The 21,096-nt window shown below is 36.9% G+C and overlaps 1 protein-coding gene across 1 annotated transcript; it reads left to right on the top strand.

Annotated features, from left to right (window-relative positions):
* The first annotated feature begins 3,136 nt into the window (after window positions 1–3,136).
* LOC149184509 (polyadenylate-binding protein RBP45-like) lies at window positions 3,137–20,600 on the top strand. The gene is made up of 7 exons (XM_089417549.1): window positions 3,137–3,692; window positions 5,709–6,192; window positions 12,594–12,673; window positions 12,756–12,886; window positions 13,189–13,285; window positions 13,403–13,573; window positions 20,176–20,600. The coding sequence occupies exons 1-7, from the start codon at window positions 3,438–3,440 to the stop codon at window positions 20,176–20,178; spliced, it is 1,221 nt and encodes a 406-aa protein (XP_089273675.1). The 5' UTR covers window positions 3,137–3,437; the 3' UTR covers window positions 20,179–20,600.
* Window positions 20,601–21,096: the final 496 nt, after the last annotated feature.

Below are 21,096 nucleotides of genomic sequence, written 5' to 3'. Positions count from 1 at the left end.
TGATATTAGATTTAAGGAATATGTTTTCCATCCTAAAACCAAACCTCCCAATTTTCCAATGGCATCAGATGACATTAAGTCCCAATTGGGAAAATAATCCTTTAAAAGACTAATGACTTTCTCTCCGACCATCATACTTTCCTACAAAGAGTGTGTCTCAACCAGATGCTTTATGACTAATTTTTTTGCAAGGTTGGCCAAACCTCGACAATTTAAAGAAAATATTTTCATAGAAAAACCATAAAGGGTGCTTATGCTCTAAGGGCCCCATATAAAGAGTTTGATGATCTGATTGAATCTCTGCATTAGCTTGACTTTGGGAAATAACAAGATATGATTTATTTCCATCAGATGTGGTCTTAGGATTTGGGTTTCTAAATGAGTTGAACCCACACTCCAATATGTAGACCAAAAAGAAATCCTCCATAGGATTAGACTCCGAGGATTGGGAGGATTTAGGTTTCAAATGAAGGTTGTAGGTGGACTTCAAGGATTGGGAGGATTTAGATTTCAAACAAAGGTAATAGGTGGAAACCACCAAAATAGTGGGGGAAAAACCCCATAACATCATTGAGAGAGGGTGAGGGAATGGAAAGGGGAGGAAAATGAGTCTCATAGAGGATTAAGGGGGCAAAAGGAGAAAAGAGGAAAGGATAGAGGAAAAGAGAGACTTTATAACTACTTCAAAGAATCAAGGGTGATAGGGTTTAATGTGCAATCATATGACCCAGTAATAAATAATAAATCAGAAAGGGAGAAAGAGGGGGAACCATAACTTCTATACATGTAGAGGGAGGGCCCTCTGACAAAACCCTTGAAATAGTTGGGCACTCCATAGGAACACTCTTTTGAACTGAATTAAGACCAATATTTGAAATTATAGTAATCACCATCAAAACCTTTCCTGGAACAAACAAAACTGGTATGGCTTCTGCTGGAACAATAGTGCCATGAAAAGGCACATGATAAGATTTCACTAGGGAGGGATGAAGATCCTTGTTTGCTAAAAACTTGTGGATCTATTTATGTTGCTTTTATGCTAAGGGACAATCTATTCTAAAATGACCATAAGTGTGACAACACCCACACCTAAATGGGATGCCTTTGTAATCTAAGGATTTCCTATGAGCTAGATTCTCTGTTGAGATGGTTATGACATCTAAGAGTCGATGGTTATGACATCTGAGAGTCTCTTGGATAGATTAAGCCCAACCAAAATACTTACCATGCCTATATAGTCAAATAACAAATAAGAAAAGTTTGCTTCATTATAAACTCCTAGTTTGTTCACAATCTCCTTGAAGATGTCCTTTAGCTAGAATATAAGTGGAAGACCCCGAAGACAGGCTCAAATTGGGATCAGTGCTAGCTTTTAAGACCTAGTATCAAAGTCAATTAACTCTTTTTAAAGGAATATCACATGGAAACCTTGATGCCATATGTTGTTTAAGATTGTTTGAGAGTCTGTCCTTAGGGCAATTACCCAACCCATCCATCCTTTGGCCAACAACATACATTTGGGGGGAAATCGTAGATTTTTTTCCTCTATCCATTTCTTTTAGTACTTCCATAGACATATGCTTATTGGCAAATTGACCAATGATTGCAGCCTCCTCCATAGAGTGAAATTGTTGAGTCCGAACACCATACAAGACTCGTCAACTTTTCTCTTAATCCATTTCCTCTTTTGTCTAGATTGTTCTTTGACTAGTGGCCTTGGTGGAGTAGTCGATTAAGGAGTGCACTCACATCCACTAAAACATATCTAAGACAAAAGACTGAGAACAAAACCATCCTCTTTAGAAAGTGGGGACAATTGGCGACAATAATTTGGTAAGAAGCCATCATCCTCTAAGGTGAGAGAATTAAAATGCAATGTTGGAATAGAAAGTGAGGCCAAGACAAAGTGGGGGGAAACACAATGTAGAGGAGGGAGAGATGGTTCACTGCTAATTACTAGGGACCTAGATATAGTGTTTCCTCCTTCCGATGTTCTAACAAAGATCAACTTCTCAAAACTTGAGTCCATAATCGAAAGTAATCGAATCCCCATCATCTTGCTCATGGCATCATTCTTTGACTTGAGAGAGGAGGCACAAACTAAAAATCCCTATGGTAGAGAGCGAGCATGGCAACTTTGACCTGTCCAAATTTAGCACCCTTCATATGGATCATTACAATAATCCACTAAATCAATTTCCATGATTTGTTCTTTGTACACAACTAGAATGACCAAGGGATGGATAAGCAACAAATTAAGATTGTAACAGGAAAGAAGGGAAAATCCTAAATGAGATCGCGAAAAATCTTGTTAGGCACTCTTCTTACTACCTATATCATGTGCAAAAACATATTATTGTGATCAATCTTGTATTTTGTCCTTTTTAGAAGCAAATAACATGCAAATAAATATTTAAATTATACAATTTATAAGTTGAAAATTTTACACATAACCACACCTAAAATAATATTTAAAATAAATAAAAGTGTTCAAATTGAAAAAAAAGCTTTTAATACTAATTAACCTTCTAAACTAATTTCTTTACCTAAATACAACTATCCATAAAATGGCTACAACAAAACACCTTCACAACCCAAATTAACCCACTAACAACACTAAAATTTGCATAATAAAAAAGACATTATCATATTAATTAAAAAACTTTCATTTAATACAAACTTTTAACAAAATTTTAATACAAATAATTCCTGATAAACCTAAATTATCTTAAAATTTTGATATTTGGAACACATCGATTTACAAATAGGTCCATCTTTTTACTATATTATCCTAAAATTTTGATATTTGGAATCGATTTACAAATAGTTCCACCTGTACATACAACATCCCCACCAAACACAAATGTTAAACCAATACTCAAATATTAAAAAAATAAATAAATAACTAAATATACCTGCAACAATAACACACATGCCCAATGACAACTCAAATAATAAATAACTAAATATAACTACAATAACAAGATGCCCAATGACATTAAAAATATAACTAGAATAACCCAAAGGCTTAAACCTACAATTTAATTTTATAAAAATAATATCAATAAGTAGATTACTCGGCTTATGATTGGTTGGGCGCTATTTTAGGGTTTAGCAGAGGTGCGTGTGGGAGCCGTGAAATCACTATCCAGAGATCAGCGGCGGAGGCTTAGCCAGGTTGTCCGCGCTGGCACATCGGACGGTCTTGGCCCTCCCAGCTCTCGGTTCCCTATAAATTCTACCTTAAAGAGAGAACACGGCGTTTCCCCTGTGAAATTACATTACTCTGGTTTTCTGAGATCATCGATCAACACAGCCAAATCCAATCCAATCTAATCCAATTTACTCCCGAGAACGCCATACTTTCCGTTCCGAGCATTCCAATCCTCGATAACAACTGGTCTCAGGGTTGTAGGGGTTTAGGGATTTTATTGAAGATGATGATGCAGCCTACAACTGGGGCCGGTCCGCCCCCTCCGCCTCCGCTGGGTTCGAACGCGGAACCTACACAACAGCAGCATCAACAACAATGGATGGCGATGCAGCAACAGCAGGCGCCCATGCAGATGCAGCAACAGCCATTCCATGGTCAACAGCAGTCAGGCGATGAGATTAAGACGCTCTGGGTTGGCGATTTGCAATACTGGATGGATGAAAATTACTTGCTTTCCTGTTTTACTAGCAACGGCGAGGTAGGAATGCAAAACCCTTTTTTGATGATTCAAGGAAATAACAGAACGCATGCATACACATTGTATAAACATGGAGACCCTGTTTGTTCACGCTCAAAGGGAGTTTCATTCCTCTGCATCAATGCATCCTGCTTTTATTGAAAAACCGTATTGCAAAGATTGCAGAATAGGATTTTGGAAAACCCCGACTCAAGTATTTTGGCTGTTCTTTCGTCGTGTAAAGATTTTCCAACATTTCACAGATTTGCGCTTTTTGAAGTTTTACCTCTACTCACAGATTTTCCCTCTATCAGCTTTTATAAACCTGTATTGGATAGGGTTCGGTTTTTGGATCAATAGATTCCCTACAGAAAACTCTGTCAACCATGCATGAGATCGATTTGGACTCCGCGCTATAGGTTTTATAACGTCTAAGGACGTAATCTTAGGACGCAATTTAGATTACTCAAAATCAACCCGTATATCTTTTTCTTCTAGTTCGATCTTTCTCTCAATTGATATATTTAGATTTAAACTTTCTGCATATTCACGCTCATTCCTGCAGCTTCCATCGCTTCCAGCATTGTACATATTTTGCATCATTTTTCTTTCGGTTAATATGTTTTTTTGGAATATGGGTATCATCCTTATTTGGAATTAAGAAAATCCAGTAGAGAGAGCATATTTAAAGAATAGGCTGTTGGTACAGCACGAATCAAGGGGATTGATGGCTGACAACACGGTGCCCTCAACTGAAAAGAAGAAACCTAAACACCATTCTATCGCAGATTCATAAGAACAATAAAACAGGGGACTAGCGAGTACAGGCAATTTTGATTCCCTCTTCAGCATTTCTGGCGCTCATGTTAATGAAGAAAGGAACCGGCACGTCAATGCCTGAAATCCACAATAATCCGTCGACATAGTGTGCGTGAGGCGAACATGGAACCAAAGCTCCAAGAAAAAATCCCCACAATTCTCAGTTGATGTCTTTGGGATAAAAAATACCCCCAAGACCAGAGTACTGCACACCAGACCTACCCTAGCACTGAGGGAAACCATGACTGTGCCTCAACAACCCTTAATAGTTGAATGATTGCAGCTAAACAACACTCAGACCCTATGTAGAGCAGCTTGCACAAGGTCGTGAGTTTCATATAGTAGCGTTTCAATTAACATCCTGCCTAGATAGGAGATTGGTTTGTTCCCCTAAAAAAGGTGGCCAGCCAAGCTTCATGCCCCGAACATAACGAGCCGAAGTGAGCAGGCACATCAGATCTATGCATTAATTAATTGTATATGAAGTTATCCCCAACCGTTGACCTTTATAGTCGAGCAAATAACTCGAGAGCTAGTTCAATGAATTTAGCATGTCAACTTCCAAGATGTAATGGTTTCAGAGATATAATTTCATGCTAGTATCGGCTAGTATATGACGCTAAGATGAAAGCATGTTTTGATCAGGAATTCTGGTATCCGTTTTATCTCCATAGATTGGAACTATATATAATTTCAAGCTATTATCTGCTAGTATATGACATCAAGATGAATGCGTGTTTCCTGTATTTTCATTATTGCTGTTCAATGAATTTAGCATGCCAACTTACAAGATTTAATGGTTTCAGAGATATAATTTCAAGCTAGTATCTGCTAGTATATGACACTAAGATGAAAGCATGTTTTGATCAGGAATTTTGGTATCCATTTTATCTCCATAGATTGGAAACTATATATAATTTCAAGCTATTATCTTCTAGTATATGACATCAAGATGAATGCATGTTTCCTGTATTTTTATTATTGCTTCACAAGATTTTTGCCATAAGCCATGGATGTGGGAGCATTCAGATGCCTCTAGCTTTGCTGTATACTATATATGATTATTGGACATGATATGACCAAGGTTCTTTACGAAATTCTTAAGTTGTGGGTCTGTAAAAACTGCAAATTAGTCAAGTTGAAAATTCCATTAATTTGTTAATAGAAGAATATACTGAGTTTTATAATGCTGAAATTAATTGATTCTATCTGGAGCAGGTCGTTGCTTCTGTTAAGATTATTCGGAATAAGCAAACTGGACAACCAGAGGGTTATGGCTTCGTAGAACTTGATTCTCGTGCAACTGCAGAAAGAATTTTACAGAATTTCCAAGGTGCACCCATGCCCAATGCTCAACAGCCTTTTCGGTTGAATTGGGCTACTTTTGGAGCTGCTGACAGACGGACAGAACCAGGCACTGGGTATTCCATATTTGTTGGAGACTTGGGTCCTGAGGTGACCGATATTCTGTTACAAGAAACTTTCCAAAGTAGATATTCATCTGTTAAAGGTGCAAAAGTTGTGATAGATGCAAATACAGGTCGTACCAAAGGCTATGGGTTTGTCAGATTTGGTGATGAGAATGAGAAAAACCGAGCCATGACTGAAATGAATGGTGTTTATTGCTCTTCGAGACCTATGCGTATTAATGAAGCTACACCAAAGAAGTCCTTGGGATTTCAACAACCTTATTCCATGAAAGGTATGTTTTTTAAGGATGGTCGATTATCCATGCGTTCTTCTAGTTTTACAAATTTGTTGATAGGCAACTTTACATATGCCATGTAACTCAATTTTGGGAAGATAATTCAGCCAACCCTGGCTATCTTCATGATTACATTTATCCCTTAGAATCTTCATAAGTTATTCATCTCTCTTCATGGCAGTTGATTGTACAGTGCTTACATTTCACCCTTTAGTTTTTGGCTTGTTAATACTTTTATTTTAAACCTTTATTAACTCAAAGCTCCATTCGCAACTAATGTAGGAGCCACTGTCTCCTACTGTTTTCCGTGAGTGTTCAAATTACTGTTGAAGTATACATAGTATAACAAGTGCTAACAGTTGCTCCATAAAAGTTTTGAAATTCTTGAAATCCTCAGAGATTGAGGATTGCCACGTTGGGAAGTTTTCTGCTGAATAACTACTTGAAGAGAAGTTAAGAGTGGTTACATTCAGTTGATCTACAGAATCATTTGCTTCCTACTGTTTTCCTTTCCTCTTGAAAATCGGCAAGTTTGAATGGAGTTAATAGTTCTTGAACTCTTATGAAACTTATGTTGTCTCAAAGCAGGATGCCAAGAGGCTTCTCCACTTAGGGGCCTGGAACAAAACTCGGCAGAAAAGCACCTTAATTAGTGGTGGCCCCAATTAGGTCAGTTTTTGTGATTATGTATTTAAACTGAATTCTCCATTTGATAAATTTGTAGCGTTTTCCTGCTGCTGCAAACAAGTCATTATTTTATGCTACGTGCTTTCTCAGTCACAACAGTTCTTCCTGTTTTTTAAGCAACAGTTAAGCCATATTTCTTTTATTTTTTTGTGAACATAGGTATCTTGTTCCATTAAGTATTGTCCTTTGCAATTTTAGCAGAATAGAAACAAAATATTTTTCCTATCTTGTGACAGCCCATTGTAGCATCCTTGTCCATATTCTTTGCTCAGTTTCCTTTATTGAATCGCTCAAATTAGCATCTCCTTTTAGATACACCAGAAAGACAGTGGTATTGTATTGTGGTGGAGTAAATTTATGCTACATGCTTTCTCAGTCACAAAACTTGGCAGAAAAGCACCTTAATTAGTGGTGGCCCCAATTAGGTCAGTTTTTGTGATTATGTATTCAAAGTTCAAACTGAATTCTCCATTTGATAAAGTTGTAGCATTTTTCTGCTGCTGCAAACAAGTCATTATTTTATGCTACATGCTTTCTCAGTCACAGCAGTTCTTCCTGTTTTTTAACCAACAGTTATGCCAGATTAGCATAGGTATCTTTTTCAATTAAATATGGCCCTTCTCAATTTCAGTGGAATCAAAGTAAAATATATTGCCTAGCTTGGGACACTCTATATTCTTTGTTGAACTTCCTATTGAATTGTCCATATCCTTTGCTGAATTTCCTATTGAATTGTCCAAATTAACAGCTCCTTTTAGATAAAACAGTAAGCTAAGTGTCCTTGAAATATGTTGAAAAGTAATGGACACAAGTCTAGGATTCACAAGCTTCATAGATGAAGTCTGATGTGGCTTAAATTTAAGTACATCTGATACTTGTTTTAGTGAAAGTTTAAGCAATATTGATTCCTGGTCACAATCTGTATAATCGTAGAACTTCCAAGTTTCCAATACCTGTTTGACATATTTCTTCTCAACTAAAATTTAAGAGGGTCCAATAATGTGCGTATATTGGTGCCTCTGAGTTTTTATAGGTTTTGGGGTGTGACTCTAATTATTCAATAAAAATATGTTAAATTGCAATATTTTTCCGTCGTTTCCTCCTGAGCTTGTTAGGCTCTTATAAATAAGATTTGATTTTATGACTATTTGTTCCAAACTGTGGCATCAGGTTAAATCAAACCTGCTACTTGTAAGTGTGTACACTGTCTGTAAGGTAGGAGATCTCTCCATATCTGGTTGTGTGAATTGAGAAGAATACAGTTTTTTTTAATATGTACATGATTTTGTTTAATCATCTGAGTTAAATTCTTTTTTCATGTTGGCAAGCTTGATCCTTTTGAAATCCACCCAGATCATCATTAAATAATAGGGTTTACAGAGATAGAACATGCCCTCTAGGGGGAGATTATTTCTGCACTTACTGGCTGCTGTTTTCATGATGTATTTATGCCGGCACTGAATATATGCATAATTGGATTCTTGTAGATTGAACCTAATATAGACATCTATGGCTTAAATTAGAATGTGTGCCTCCAAATTTTTGTACCTGCAATATTTATCTTATTTTTTATGACTGTCTCAACCAAGAGTAGTGTTTGTGTAATATCCCTTGGGGGAAATTTACCCTTAGGGTTTGAAAGGAGTGCATGACAAGATTCAGGTTATATCTGTTATCACCATTTACTTTCAATTTTTGCGACCAGAGACAATATTGAATGCAATAAAACAATGTAGCCAGTAATTAACAACTCATCCACATGACGTTAATGCAGCAGTACATAATAAGTTTAAGCTCACAGTCCTCCCAAATTTCACATTACAGAGCAAGTCAAAACATTTATATTGCATTAGGTACTTTCCTACTGCTCCTAGGTCTGACATTCACCCAGATTTTTGCTACCTCCAGGCCTTGTTTGCCACAATTTGCTGCTGCAGAGCAGCACAGAAGCAATCCAACATCCTCACCCTCAGTCACCAATTTTGACACAGGAACCCTCGCTGTCTAAGGATGCATGGCTGGTAAATTTGTTGTTCCAACAGACACCTGAAACCCTTGTTTCAACCAGCCTTGGATCTCCTCTTTGCTGCCAACTAATCAGTTTTCGATGGCCACAATTTGTTGCCAGGAGACTCCTTGCATCAGCCTGAATTTGCCCCACAGATTCTCACTGCACCGATCGGTCTCAGGAGACTGCATAGTTGCCTTGGCCACAAGAAGATATCCTACACTGCCTCAGGAATTGCCATCAGATGGGCCACAGCCTCAGAGAGAAGGGATCAGAAGTATTTTTGCTGCCAATTAATACCTTGGAAACACTCTGCTGTCCCAGATAGGGTTCGGTGCCCTGTTGGTGATCCACTATCACAGAAATTACACCTTTAAGTCATCTGCTGCCTCATTTAGGTCTTCAGGTGTCCCTTAGTTCGCCTTAACAAGCCAATATTCAGAAGTTCTCCCTTGATTGCCAAAAAACAGATGAAAGATGCCCTAGAAAATCATGCCAAACATAGTAGAGAGAAGGGGATTGGCTAGGGTGGAATCTTTCACCTCTGAAACCAATCAGAAAGAAAGGGGTCTTAAAATCCTCAAGAGCCTCAGCTCACAAATCAGAAAGATCAACAATCCATGATGAGAAAATAATTCTCCTTTTTATAGATTCCCTTTGGGGTATTCCCTCCTAATTTTAATTTGAGGAACAAACGAGTTTCCCTCCTTTTTGTACCAAATTTGACTTTTTCCACAAGTTTCCCTCCAATTATCCCAATTTACGCAGTGTTACCCCAATAACATTGAATAATGAGTTCCCCCCTCTATAAATAACTATATAGCCTATGGGCTTGGATACACTAATTTGTCGAATGTCCTCCATTGAGAATGTTCAATCTGTTACGAAATAATCTAATATGCAAATGGGATTATATTTAATTGTATATGGGGTTAATTTAATCCATAGCTTGGTTTGCTGGGAAGTTTTATAAATAAAATCAATGTTGTGAACAGTGGCATCTGGATAAAATCGGCAAGGGTTCGGAAAACCAAAAAATTGGGAAAATATCGGTAAAAATTGGCAAAATCAAGATACCATCAAAATATCGATAAAAACCGGCAAACATCGGCTAGGCCAAAAAATCATGATTTCGAGATAAAATCGGGATGTTATCGAGATATCGAATAAAATAAAACAATACAAACAATACAAACAATAAATAAATTGAAACTATACAAACTTCATCTACAGCTATTAATCTGTCATAAGTCATTACTAATTAATTACCTTAATTTGATGTTATTTCTTTTTGAGCTGGTGTTCTCTAGTTAATAAGTAGGTAGACATTTAAGATAAGTTTATCAATGTCCAACAAAAGACCACAAAAGTAGGTGAAAAGGACTAAAGATAGTACATCTAGTGTTGATATGAAGTGGTAGTGTCAAGGCATCTCCTAAAACAATACTAAAAAGCTAAAGACATGTTGCTATATGTCTAGCTGAAAGTCTAGCTGAAAAAAGCTAAAAGAGGGAGTAAAAGTTAGTACTCTGTTACAACAGAATACTGGAAACTGAGTGGACCTGCAAAGCTTGGTAAGAGGTGCTTATTGGCTATTTCCTTCAAGGTTGATATCTCTGTCCCTATGATTTTGATGTGATCTGGTCTTCCAATGGGCCCTAACATTGATTCATTTATTGTTCTGATTCAACATTATCTTATCTTCCAACACAGCTATCTTTCATAAAAACTATACCCAAAATCTACCATCTTTTATTATTTTCCTGAAAAAATTGACTGAATGTTTTCCCTCATCCAACTGGTTCTATTGCCCTTTGGTCGGGGAATTGTCTCTGCTGGTTCAAAATGATTGGTGCCTCTGACTGAACCATTGCTTCTGTATTGCTTCTTGGTTATTTGAGGACAAGGAGGATTCTACCTGGTTTTCTCGTGCTGGCTTTTGCAGAACCACCTTGCCACCTTTTGAAATTAATTCTTGTCAATATTTCTAGATCCAATCCCTGGATGGTTACTCTTTCATTAGTTTGTTCTCTTGGGTTCCCATTCCTCTCTTTCTACTTATCAGTTTCCTTGGTCTGGGTTGTCTTCTATATTTTCCTTTACCCAACAAGGCTTTGTGTCGTCCTTTGCCTTTCAGGACTGCTGGTTATGTGTTCATGAATATTCCAACAGATTCAAACTTAGAGAGCCTGGCAAACCATTCTCTAAATCAAGATCAGAACTAACATTGTTGCACGTTTTATGATCTTCCATTTGCTTGTTGCTCGGGCACTATTAATAGTTTTTCCATAGTTTTCCTGATGGATCACAAGTTTGTCTGGTCTAAGAACTCCACCAAAAGGGTTGGAACGCTAAATTCACTCTCCAACCATTCTGGTTGCATCTTACATAGTATCAAATCCCAGTCCATTGATATGTTAAGACTTACTTTTCCCATACACTACACTCGCCACTCCACTGTAAGGTTGGAATGCTAATCCACATAGAAATCATGCTGGGTGTATCTTACATACGATTAAATTTCACAGTCCATTTATATGTTCAGGCTTACTTTTCCCATGCACTATGCCTGCTTGAGATGCGTCCATTCAATGAGGGTTTACATAAAGTAACTCTTTGGTCAAGGTGTTAAATCTATAGAACCTCCTTGCAACCTCCAAACCTTGAAGTTCTTTTATTCACCTTCTGAAGAACAGTTTTCCTGCCATGCTTGGGGGAAATTAACATTTATCTTTTGCAAGTATTTCCTCGAACTTCCCTACTTCTCATGCAAACATAGAGAAAAAGCCCTTCCCTTGTACCCTGTGATCTTCTCTGCTACAGGATGTTGTTTAAGCATTGTGGTGCCAACCAGCCCTTATTTGCTGAGCCACAGACGGTTCAAAGTCATTGTCCTGAACTTCACATCCAGCTGGCTGTGATATCAATACGAGTTTGCCCTAGTTGTTACTATTAACAATGCAAGTTTAGTTTTAACATTTCTATTATATCTATAGTTCTATTGAAATAGGCAGTGCCTGGAAAGTTTTCTATTGATGAATAGCATATTTCATTCTTGATAGCTATTGAAATTTTACTGCTACTTGTATGATGATATACTTAAAGTTTGGAGCACAGACTAAATATCGATTGTTTTGGGCAGTCTAAAATTTAAAACCCTTGTTATGCTAGTTGTAAGTAGATTTTGGTTGAACTTCAAACATGCACTTGGTAGTATCTTGTTGCTTGTTATCCATCTCAGATGGCTATGACCTGTACTGGAAAATGAGGTCATATAGATATTCACATAGAACTTGAAATCTTGTTTGTGATCCCTCTGGAAAACTCTTTTGTAATTTCCAAGTAGAAGAGGGAACTCCCAAGTTAGCCACCCTTTTAACAGTTCTAATAATTAATATGGGGGTTCTATGTCATAAGCCAATTTTATTGTGGGTGGGAATTGGTTCTGTTATTGCATAGTAAACCTGAATATATTGTTGATGTGATTTTAATAAATAAAGCATACAATCAATGGTTAAACAAGTCACAATATGTTTACTGAAGATTTTACTTTTGAGGTAGATAGAGGTCATCTGGGTATCACCTTTCTTTTGCCTGTTCATTCTGTTTGCTTTTCTTCAGGACATTTTGCACGCAATTTTTCAACACCCCAAGCATGGTTTTGGAAACTAGTTTTGCTAGCCTTAGTTTGTTTTTGGTTCAGGTAACTATTACACACAGGCATATGGTGGTGCAGTTGCTAGTCAGGGCTTCCAGTCAGACAATGATCCAAATAATACAACTGTAAGTGTATGTCTTTCTGTACTCCCAAGTCTTTTTAAGGCACATTTCTTTTTATTATTCACTTTTGGACTCTTTCATGCAGATATTTGTTGGTGGGTTAGATCCAAATGCGACGGATGAAGATCTGAGGCAGGTTTTTGGGCCATATGGAGAGATTGTGTATGTGAAAATACCAGTGGGCAAAGGATGTGGTTTTGTACAATTCACTAACAGGTTTGGCCTCTGTTACTTATGGGTAGAGTTGCATGGTTGTGGTAGTCTATGACTGTACCCTTATTTGCACAAGACTTCATTGCATGTTAAAATGAAACATAGAATTATTAATCTGTCCTGATTAAAATGAAATATAGCATTATACTGGATCTATTTGATGGATTAAGAGCCAGAATAGCAATCACGTCGAAAATAAAAAAGAAGTATTTGTTACATCTTCATAGTTATATCTGAATTTTAAAGTCAGATTTAGTATTTTCTACCATCTCTATGCTTTGAATTTTGAGATAATTGTGTATTAGGTCCTCTGCCGAGGAAGCTTTGCAAAAGTTACACGGCACTGTTATTGGTCAACAATCTATTCGCCTTTCTTGGGGTCGATCTCCAGCAAACAAGCAGGTAAGCCTATGATATATTTTGTTCATTTTCATTTGGATGTCTTTCTGAATTATCACTTTCATTGAAAATATTTCTACTTTTTAGCTTTCTCACAGGCATATGTATATTTTGCTGCAGACTGCAAGCTGGGGAGTGCAGCCTCAACCAGATCCAAATCAATGGAATGGTGGTGGAGCTTATTACGGTTATGGTCAAGGTTATGAAGCTTATGGTTATGCTCCTCCGGCCCAAGATCCAGCGATGTATGGTTATGGTGGCTTTCCTGGTTATGGGACTTATCAGCAGCAGGTAAGGAACTGAAGCATTTATGATTGGATTGCTCTGTCATATTGCTTTGGCAAGTTTGCAAATGAGAGATGGAATACTTTTGTCCGGTCTTTACATACCCTAGTAGGATGTTGTCGCCTATTGATAATGAGCTATAACCGTTGTTACTGGATTCACTACCCTTTTGTTTGTGATCTGGATCTCTTCCAAGATCTGTCTTGGAAATCAATCTTCTGAAGAAGGAAATGGATCCTATGGAAAATGAAATGGATCTTGAATTTTTGAAATGTTTCCTGAAACTTCCAGTGCTTTTTTGACTGACTGATGTCCAAAATAATATTTTTTGATGAAAAACTTTCAAAACGTTAAAATTCTAAAGGCCAAAACACTAAACTCCATTCCTGTTCAAGGTATGATATATCCTTATGTAAATATCTGCTCTCAAGGTCTGATCTCTCAATATCTGTTCTCAAGGTTTGATCTATCACTATGGTCAAGTCCCGCTCTTAAGATCTGATCTATCGTTACGTGCTATGTTGCTGCTTATCTTACCCACACTATTATTTAGTCCTGCCATTTTCTTCGAGAAAACAACTTAAGTCACTGCTGACTTAGACATCTGGAGGTGGCTGACAAACATGCTGTTATGCTTCAGAATCATGTTGGAATGGTCTTTAAAATTATCAATGTTGCTTATTAATTATCAAATTATCAGTTAAGATCAAAAACTTATAACGATGATTACAACAACCTTATGAAACTCTACTATTTTATTTTTAGCTTTTCTTTCCGGATTCGGGGACTTGTGTTCATGATCCATTGAACCATTATATCCTCAATTTTTAATCGTGGAATCTTCCTAAGCAATTATGATATTATCTTGTCATCTCTTCATGTTGAAGCAGGAATCCACCTAGGCATAGTATTTTGCCAGTTCTAAAAATACGGAATGAAATGACCTTGACAAGTGAATTGACCAACTCGTATATCCTGCTGGAAATGAGTTACTGATTAAAAAAGCAAGTCACTTTGAGGGGTTGGCTCGATGAAATAAAAATGCTGCTGATTGTTCTGGAACCCATGTTGGCACTTCATTGTTCTGCCCTATCCTCCATTTTGAAGGCAGCATTATTCTACATCCACCTAAGCAATCATCCTGCCATAACCTCATGTCAAAGTAGGTATTCGCCTGCACAACCATCTTATGATCTCTCCATGTTGAAGCAGGACTCCACTTAACCAAAGTATTTTCATTTTACCAGTGCTTCTTAAAATGAATTGGGAACAAATTTACTGTTGGTTGATATCTCTTCTTAGTCTTATCTCTCTAAATCTTCTTCTGAATCAGGCAATGTTCCACCAAAACTCCTGGACGGGGGGGGGTGGGGGAGGGACGTGAGTGTGGGGAGACGCACTAGGGGGATGCGTGGGAGTACCCTCAAATTTTAGGGAAATTTAGTGGGGATGGGGAGACGTTGGAGTGTATTTTTTTTATATATATATATATATATATATATATATATATATTCAACAATGAAAGCATAAATACATTGATTCATACATCAACAAATAGGCTCTAGATGGTCTCTAGCATCTAAAAAAAATCATGCTACAACAAATACCTACATATCATCAAAATCATTACCTCTATTGGGATCTTTGTAATCAATATCACCCTCTAAGCATTAAAATAAGATAGAAAAAATGTAGCATGTCAAGTCAAGATTTTGTTTGAGTGATGGGTACATTTTTAGCAAGGTCATGATAGAGGAGTTTGACAACTGATGCCACTAACATCAAGGTACATAGAGGGTTTGGTGCTCTTGATTGAATATTAGTTCCATAGCCTCGTGCATAACAAAATCCAATGTAAATGTTGCAATCCCCCTGATCTTAAATCTTGAAAAATTGTTAAATCTGTTGGATTTTGAGTGAAATCTAAAATTCTACTTTCTCCATATGAAATCCTATGAGGTTAGAACCACTCTTAAACATCCCGAGTCATTTCATGGTAATGTTAAAAATTTAAGTAAAAGGATGAAAATGAAAGATAAAGGAGAATGTCACTCTTTATTTTAAGGATTTAACATTACCATGAATTACATAGCTAATAGGGCCACGTCCCCCCTGTGTCTCCCCATGTCTCCCAAAAAGGGGGACGTGGGGAAACTTTCCCCCAGGTGTCCATCTGCACCGAGTGCGTGTTCCTGTGGAACACTAGAATCAAGCCAGAGAGCTTCTTTTGAATTTTATAACTCGCATCATACGCTTAAACTTTAGAGTCCCACGGATTGTGACCTAGTTGCGCCCTAAGTCACTGTGTTCGTGTTTGAGTTCGAGGATTTCGTAATTTGGAAAATGTTTGAGGATATGGCAATTAGGAAACCATCACTCGAGCTTGGCCATCGTCGAGGCCTGGTAATGGGCAATTCATCTCCATCTCCATCAGTGTATGTGTGAATTAGAACCTAAATACAATGATTCTTGCAAAAGAACCTGAATACAATGATTCACAAAGAGGAAATTAATTTATGGATCAAACCTCAAGGTATTTGTTTGGATCCGGATCATGTTCGACGATTTTCTAATTTTGAGGATGATGTTCGCCGAACTCGGTGACTATGTGTTGATTTGGGGTAACATCGGATGTGCTCTAGCCACGAAAATTGGTGGAGAGGCTAAAGCACATGAGATCTCCAAGACTCAGAAATGGTTTGGGCAGAATCTAAACTTAGGAAAAATAAAATATTGTGTATTAATAAAAGTGGGTTAGAATGGTCCAAAAGTCATGGATCAAGCCAAATCTAATCTTATCCATTGATTAGAGATTTAATCTCGGCCGTTGATGGACCAACGAGAAAAGTATAAGAGGAGGCTTGAGGGTTAGTTGGAGAACACACGGAAAGAGATCAAGAATTCGATTTTTTGGGGCAGGGTTTGCTGAGGAAATCGAGTGAGTGATCTGAGTTGCAGCCGAGGGGCAGTGAATACATAACAAAGAGGTAGAGTTAGTACCAGGAGGATCAGCGCAGAGCCGAGAGAGTTTGACACAGAGCCAGGTAGAGGCCACCCAGAGGTAGCCAGGAACTTCGCAGAGCCAGAGAGGCCAGCGTGTGTGACGCAGAGGGTCTAGGGCTGACATAGAGGCTCCAGAAGTTGACGCATGGCCTAGAGGCAACGCTAGAGGATTTCGTGGGATAGACAGGGAGTTGGAGAACTGGATAGGGTGACGCAATCCTTATCAGAGTGACGTAGAGCAGTTGAAGCTGCATTGTTGCTGTGGGATCGTTCATACGATGATATAGCTGGAATATCTGTCAAACACTGAGAAGTACTATTGCCGAGGACATTCTCTGTTGGGTGAGCCATTTCTAGCACCCAGGTTGTATTCTGAAACTGCATAATAATAAAACCCTCTGAATAGCTGCACCGGTTTTTTTGCATTGGGTTTTTCTGGGGACGTTAGTCTAAAAACAATGGTGTCACTTGTGTGCTTGTTTACTTTCAGTTGATGATCTGTATGTGTTGATATTGTACTTGTATTTATTTTCAGTATTTACATGTTAATAACGTGTTAAGTAATTGAACAAGTAGGAAGAAATAAATTAGATAGTACAGGAAGAATTTCTAACGAGTTAAATTTAGAAATTCCAACAATATGGTTGCGCCAAGAGGCGCCCTCATGCAGACCAACCCAAATAGAACAATTTGGAGGAAATCAATTTATGGATTGAACTTAATCGAACCTCAAGGAATTTGTTTGGATCCAGACCATGTTCGACGATTTTCGAATTTTGAGGATGATGTTCGCCAACCCAATATGGAAGAGATGTTGTAATGTCCTATAAAAGAATTATTTAATTAAAACAAAATAGTTAATTTACCCTTATGAAACATTTTGACTCGTGGTTTTCACAGCCCATGGTTTTTTCCTCTATTACACCGGAATCGCTCTTGAGAGTTGGGAACCATGTTCCAATGGTTCATGCGCTCTTGGGAGCTTTGGAACTGTATGGAAATGTTATCTTTTCAGCAGGCGCTGCAATGGGAGCTGGGGACAGTTCTGGGAGCTTTGACGGTTGTTTTTTTTGGCGTTCCGACGTTTCCCGGGGTTGGGGAATACAAAGCTTGTAGAGAAATATGATGAACTGCCCACAAAACATGAGCCTATGTTGAAACCTTCATCGGAAAAAAGGGCAAAGACATCCTTAACGCCGATACCCTTAATTGAGAAATTGGAGGAAGCGTTTGACACCTCAACATAAAGTTGATATCTGGGATGTCATGTTGATGAGTATTTCTTTTGCTGTTTATGTATATATATCGCACAAGATTGTGTGTGCATATTGTATGTGGCAGTCAATGTTTAAACATTAGAGTTGCTTTGCTTTTTTCTCTTAAGAATAATTAGAGAAACATATGTAAAACTATTCCTTTGTCTATTTAAGCCATATTGTTTCAAGGACTGGTCGTGTCAGAGAACTGATAATGACACCCAGAGAATATATTTATATGTAAGAGAGATTATATATTTATTATTTATATATTTAAATTTATTTTAATATTTGAATATTTTGATTATTATATAAATTATATAATTAAAAATATGTTTTATATATATATATATATATATATATATATATATATATATATATATATATATATTTTATTATTATGTAATATTATCCGATTAGCCATTTCCTGTAAATTTTGAGGAAGCCTCTAGCTGTTCCAGACACCCGTACCTAAGTTCCCATGTTTTAGAAACTCATGCAACATAGGTTTTTTACCATGGCATTCTTCACTAGGGTAGCCTATAAAATAATATATATATATATATATATAATTAATAATTAAAATAATATAGTCAATTTACTGTTATGTAAACATTTTGACTCACGGTTTTCACAACCCATAGTTTTTGCCCATGGTATTCTTCTCCAATTGTTAATTTGTTGTGCTGAATTGGAATCCTTTTGTGTGAGAGCTATATATAGACACAAGATTCACAGAGCGATTCAGGGATTAGGACCTTGAGTTGTCAATCTCACAGGTGGTTATTATTGGTAAATTAGGATTTATTTTGTATTAGAGTGTCTTATAGGCAAAAAGTAAGTTTTCAAAAAGAGTTAGGGAATACTGTTTCAGTGATTTTGATTTATGTGCATTCCCCTCTAGAACACCAAATTAGGTTTTATTTTTGTATCAGTGCCTTGTAGGCAAAGATTTCAAAAAAAAGTAGGGAATCCCGTTTCAATAATTTTGATATATGTATCTATAGTCTTTATGTCTGAAAATTTAGGCTTTACTTTTGTATAACTATTATTATCCTCTAGAAGAGTATCTAATAAGCAAAGTTTTTAAAAAAATTTAGGGAGATTTTGCGTTTAAAAAAGAGGTTTAAAGATTGAACTTGAGGAAATGTTTGTACCTTGAGATTTGATCCCTCTCATTGCTTGATAGATCTGGAGTCAAGATGGATCTATGTTGGTTTACCACAATAATATGTTGTCTTATCTCTTTCTTTGTTGGGTTCTGACTTTGCTAAAGGAGTTTTTCTTCACCATGTTATTGTCATATTCACACAATTCACCTGCCATAGGATTTACAATCATAATCTCTAATAACTAATGGAATATTAGTATTACCTACTGTAAAGGTTCTTGGCAGGTAAGCTGTTAGTAAAACAACTTTGTTAGTAAAATAACTTTGGTAACAAGTTGTGATTGATAACGTCATATTATGAGATTTGGATCCAGATTTGTTCATTTAATTGTACCTGTACTTCTTGTGAGGCTTTTATTGGATTTAAATTGTGTGCTCAAAATTGCTAGTTCAATATTAGTTTTTGCTTTGTCATCACTGAGTATCCATTCTTTTACTTCTATTTCCAAAAGACTACTTTAATAGTCTTCCAGAAGCTGTGAACCATGATCTCCAAGGGACTTCCCTTCCTCAAAATATAGTCTTGACCAACCCAGTAAAACCCCTTCAACACTCCATCTTTGTAGGACACAGTATCTAAGTTAAAAATTAGGAAAGAGACTTTAAAAGTCTCTGATATGAGAACATCTCCCCTGATATATTGTGCAGTCAGTATCCCCAGTTAAGACGATTTTATCTGAAACTCTCCCTTTTGATCTCAGACCCCCACCTGAACTTACTCCAGGTTCGGATCGATAATTGTTTTGATACTATGTTAGAAAACTGAATACATAAGGTACCTGAGAGATGCAATATCGACTTTCTTGTCGAATGGGATTGACTCATAAAATGCGGCAGATCCCTTTTAAGTTTTTATTGCATCAATGTGGTGGTTCTGGTACCAATTTGCTACCAAATGTCATTTCACCGTGAGTTTATTATATTTCCACTTTAGTTTTGGAATGTTAATACTCCAATAATCTGACATCACAAGCCCCACTAGGTGGAGTTCAAATACCACCAAGAAAGCTGGTTTAGGGTAGAAATCTTTAAAAAATGGTTTTTCATCGGATGTGACATGTACCCAAAAAGAAATTTACGATATAATTCTTTCTCAAGCATGCATTTTATTGATTTTCTTTATGTATAAGAATTTATTGGGCTTGATCCTGATTTTTTATTGTTTCTTTTGTCTGCAGTAAAATATGCACCTGAAAGGTTCTTTAAGCGAATGAATGTTGTGCAAATTGCCAACTTTTGTGAGTGCAATATGCTCTTTTTATATATTGCAACGCCATCAGTGTAATTCATTACAAAATGCATTTGGGATGGTGATGAATTTGGTCTAATTGGGTAGAATGGTAGAAGAATTAAATGGCTACGATCAGTGTAAAAACTGGCAATGCAAATGCAGAGAATCTTGACGATAGATAAATAGAAGGCAGAGCGCTGCCGCTTTCTGTCATAAGATTAAATGCATTATTGATAACTTTGACATGAATCTCTTCATGTCATCAAGGAGCAAGACAAGATATAATTGGACATTAAAGTTTGCAGGTTGGAATTTTTATCTTCATTTATTTAAATGATGGAAAGAATTATGATGTTGCGTATGATTTATATTCTAGAACATTGTAGTATGATATGGGAAAAGGTTAAATTGCAAAACTCCCAGAGTCGTTACGATTGTTAGGCACTGATGTTTAAGACTGAAACATCTTTTTATTTATTGTATATATGTTAGTTGGCATAATGAAAAACTAGTTAAGTGGTTTTGTACCAAAAAATTATGTTCTGCAGTTCCGAGTCGACAGTATGCTGTATTTGAGCCATTTGGAACTGGAATTATTTTAGGGAAACTGTTATAGAAATGGAAAATACCGTTGTGAAATATTTTTTTAAGGCTGCATCCCTGTATTGATCACAAATATAATGACTACCGGAATATTTCTTCAAAGTGGCTGAATGTTTAGATAAATCTACATCTAGATCGGTGACATCTTAGAGGACATACTTGATATATACATCGTATCTCAGGGTGTGGGGATTCTGGGGAAATGTGTCCGTAAATACAAATGACCAGGGGATGTTTAAAGGATTTGCAAATTGCCTTTCCTACT

This window comes from Pinus tabuliformis, chromosome 3_2, assembly GCF_031772625.1.
Source record: "Pinus tabuliformis cultivar Carrire ecotype Pingquan chromosome 3_2, CPIR1, whole genome shotgun sequence".
NCBI classification, from domain to species: Eukaryota; Viridiplantae; Streptophyta; class Pinopsida; order Pinales; family Pinaceae; genus Pinus; species Pinus tabuliformis.
This window is presented reverse-complemented; position numbering and strand designations above follow the sequence as displayed.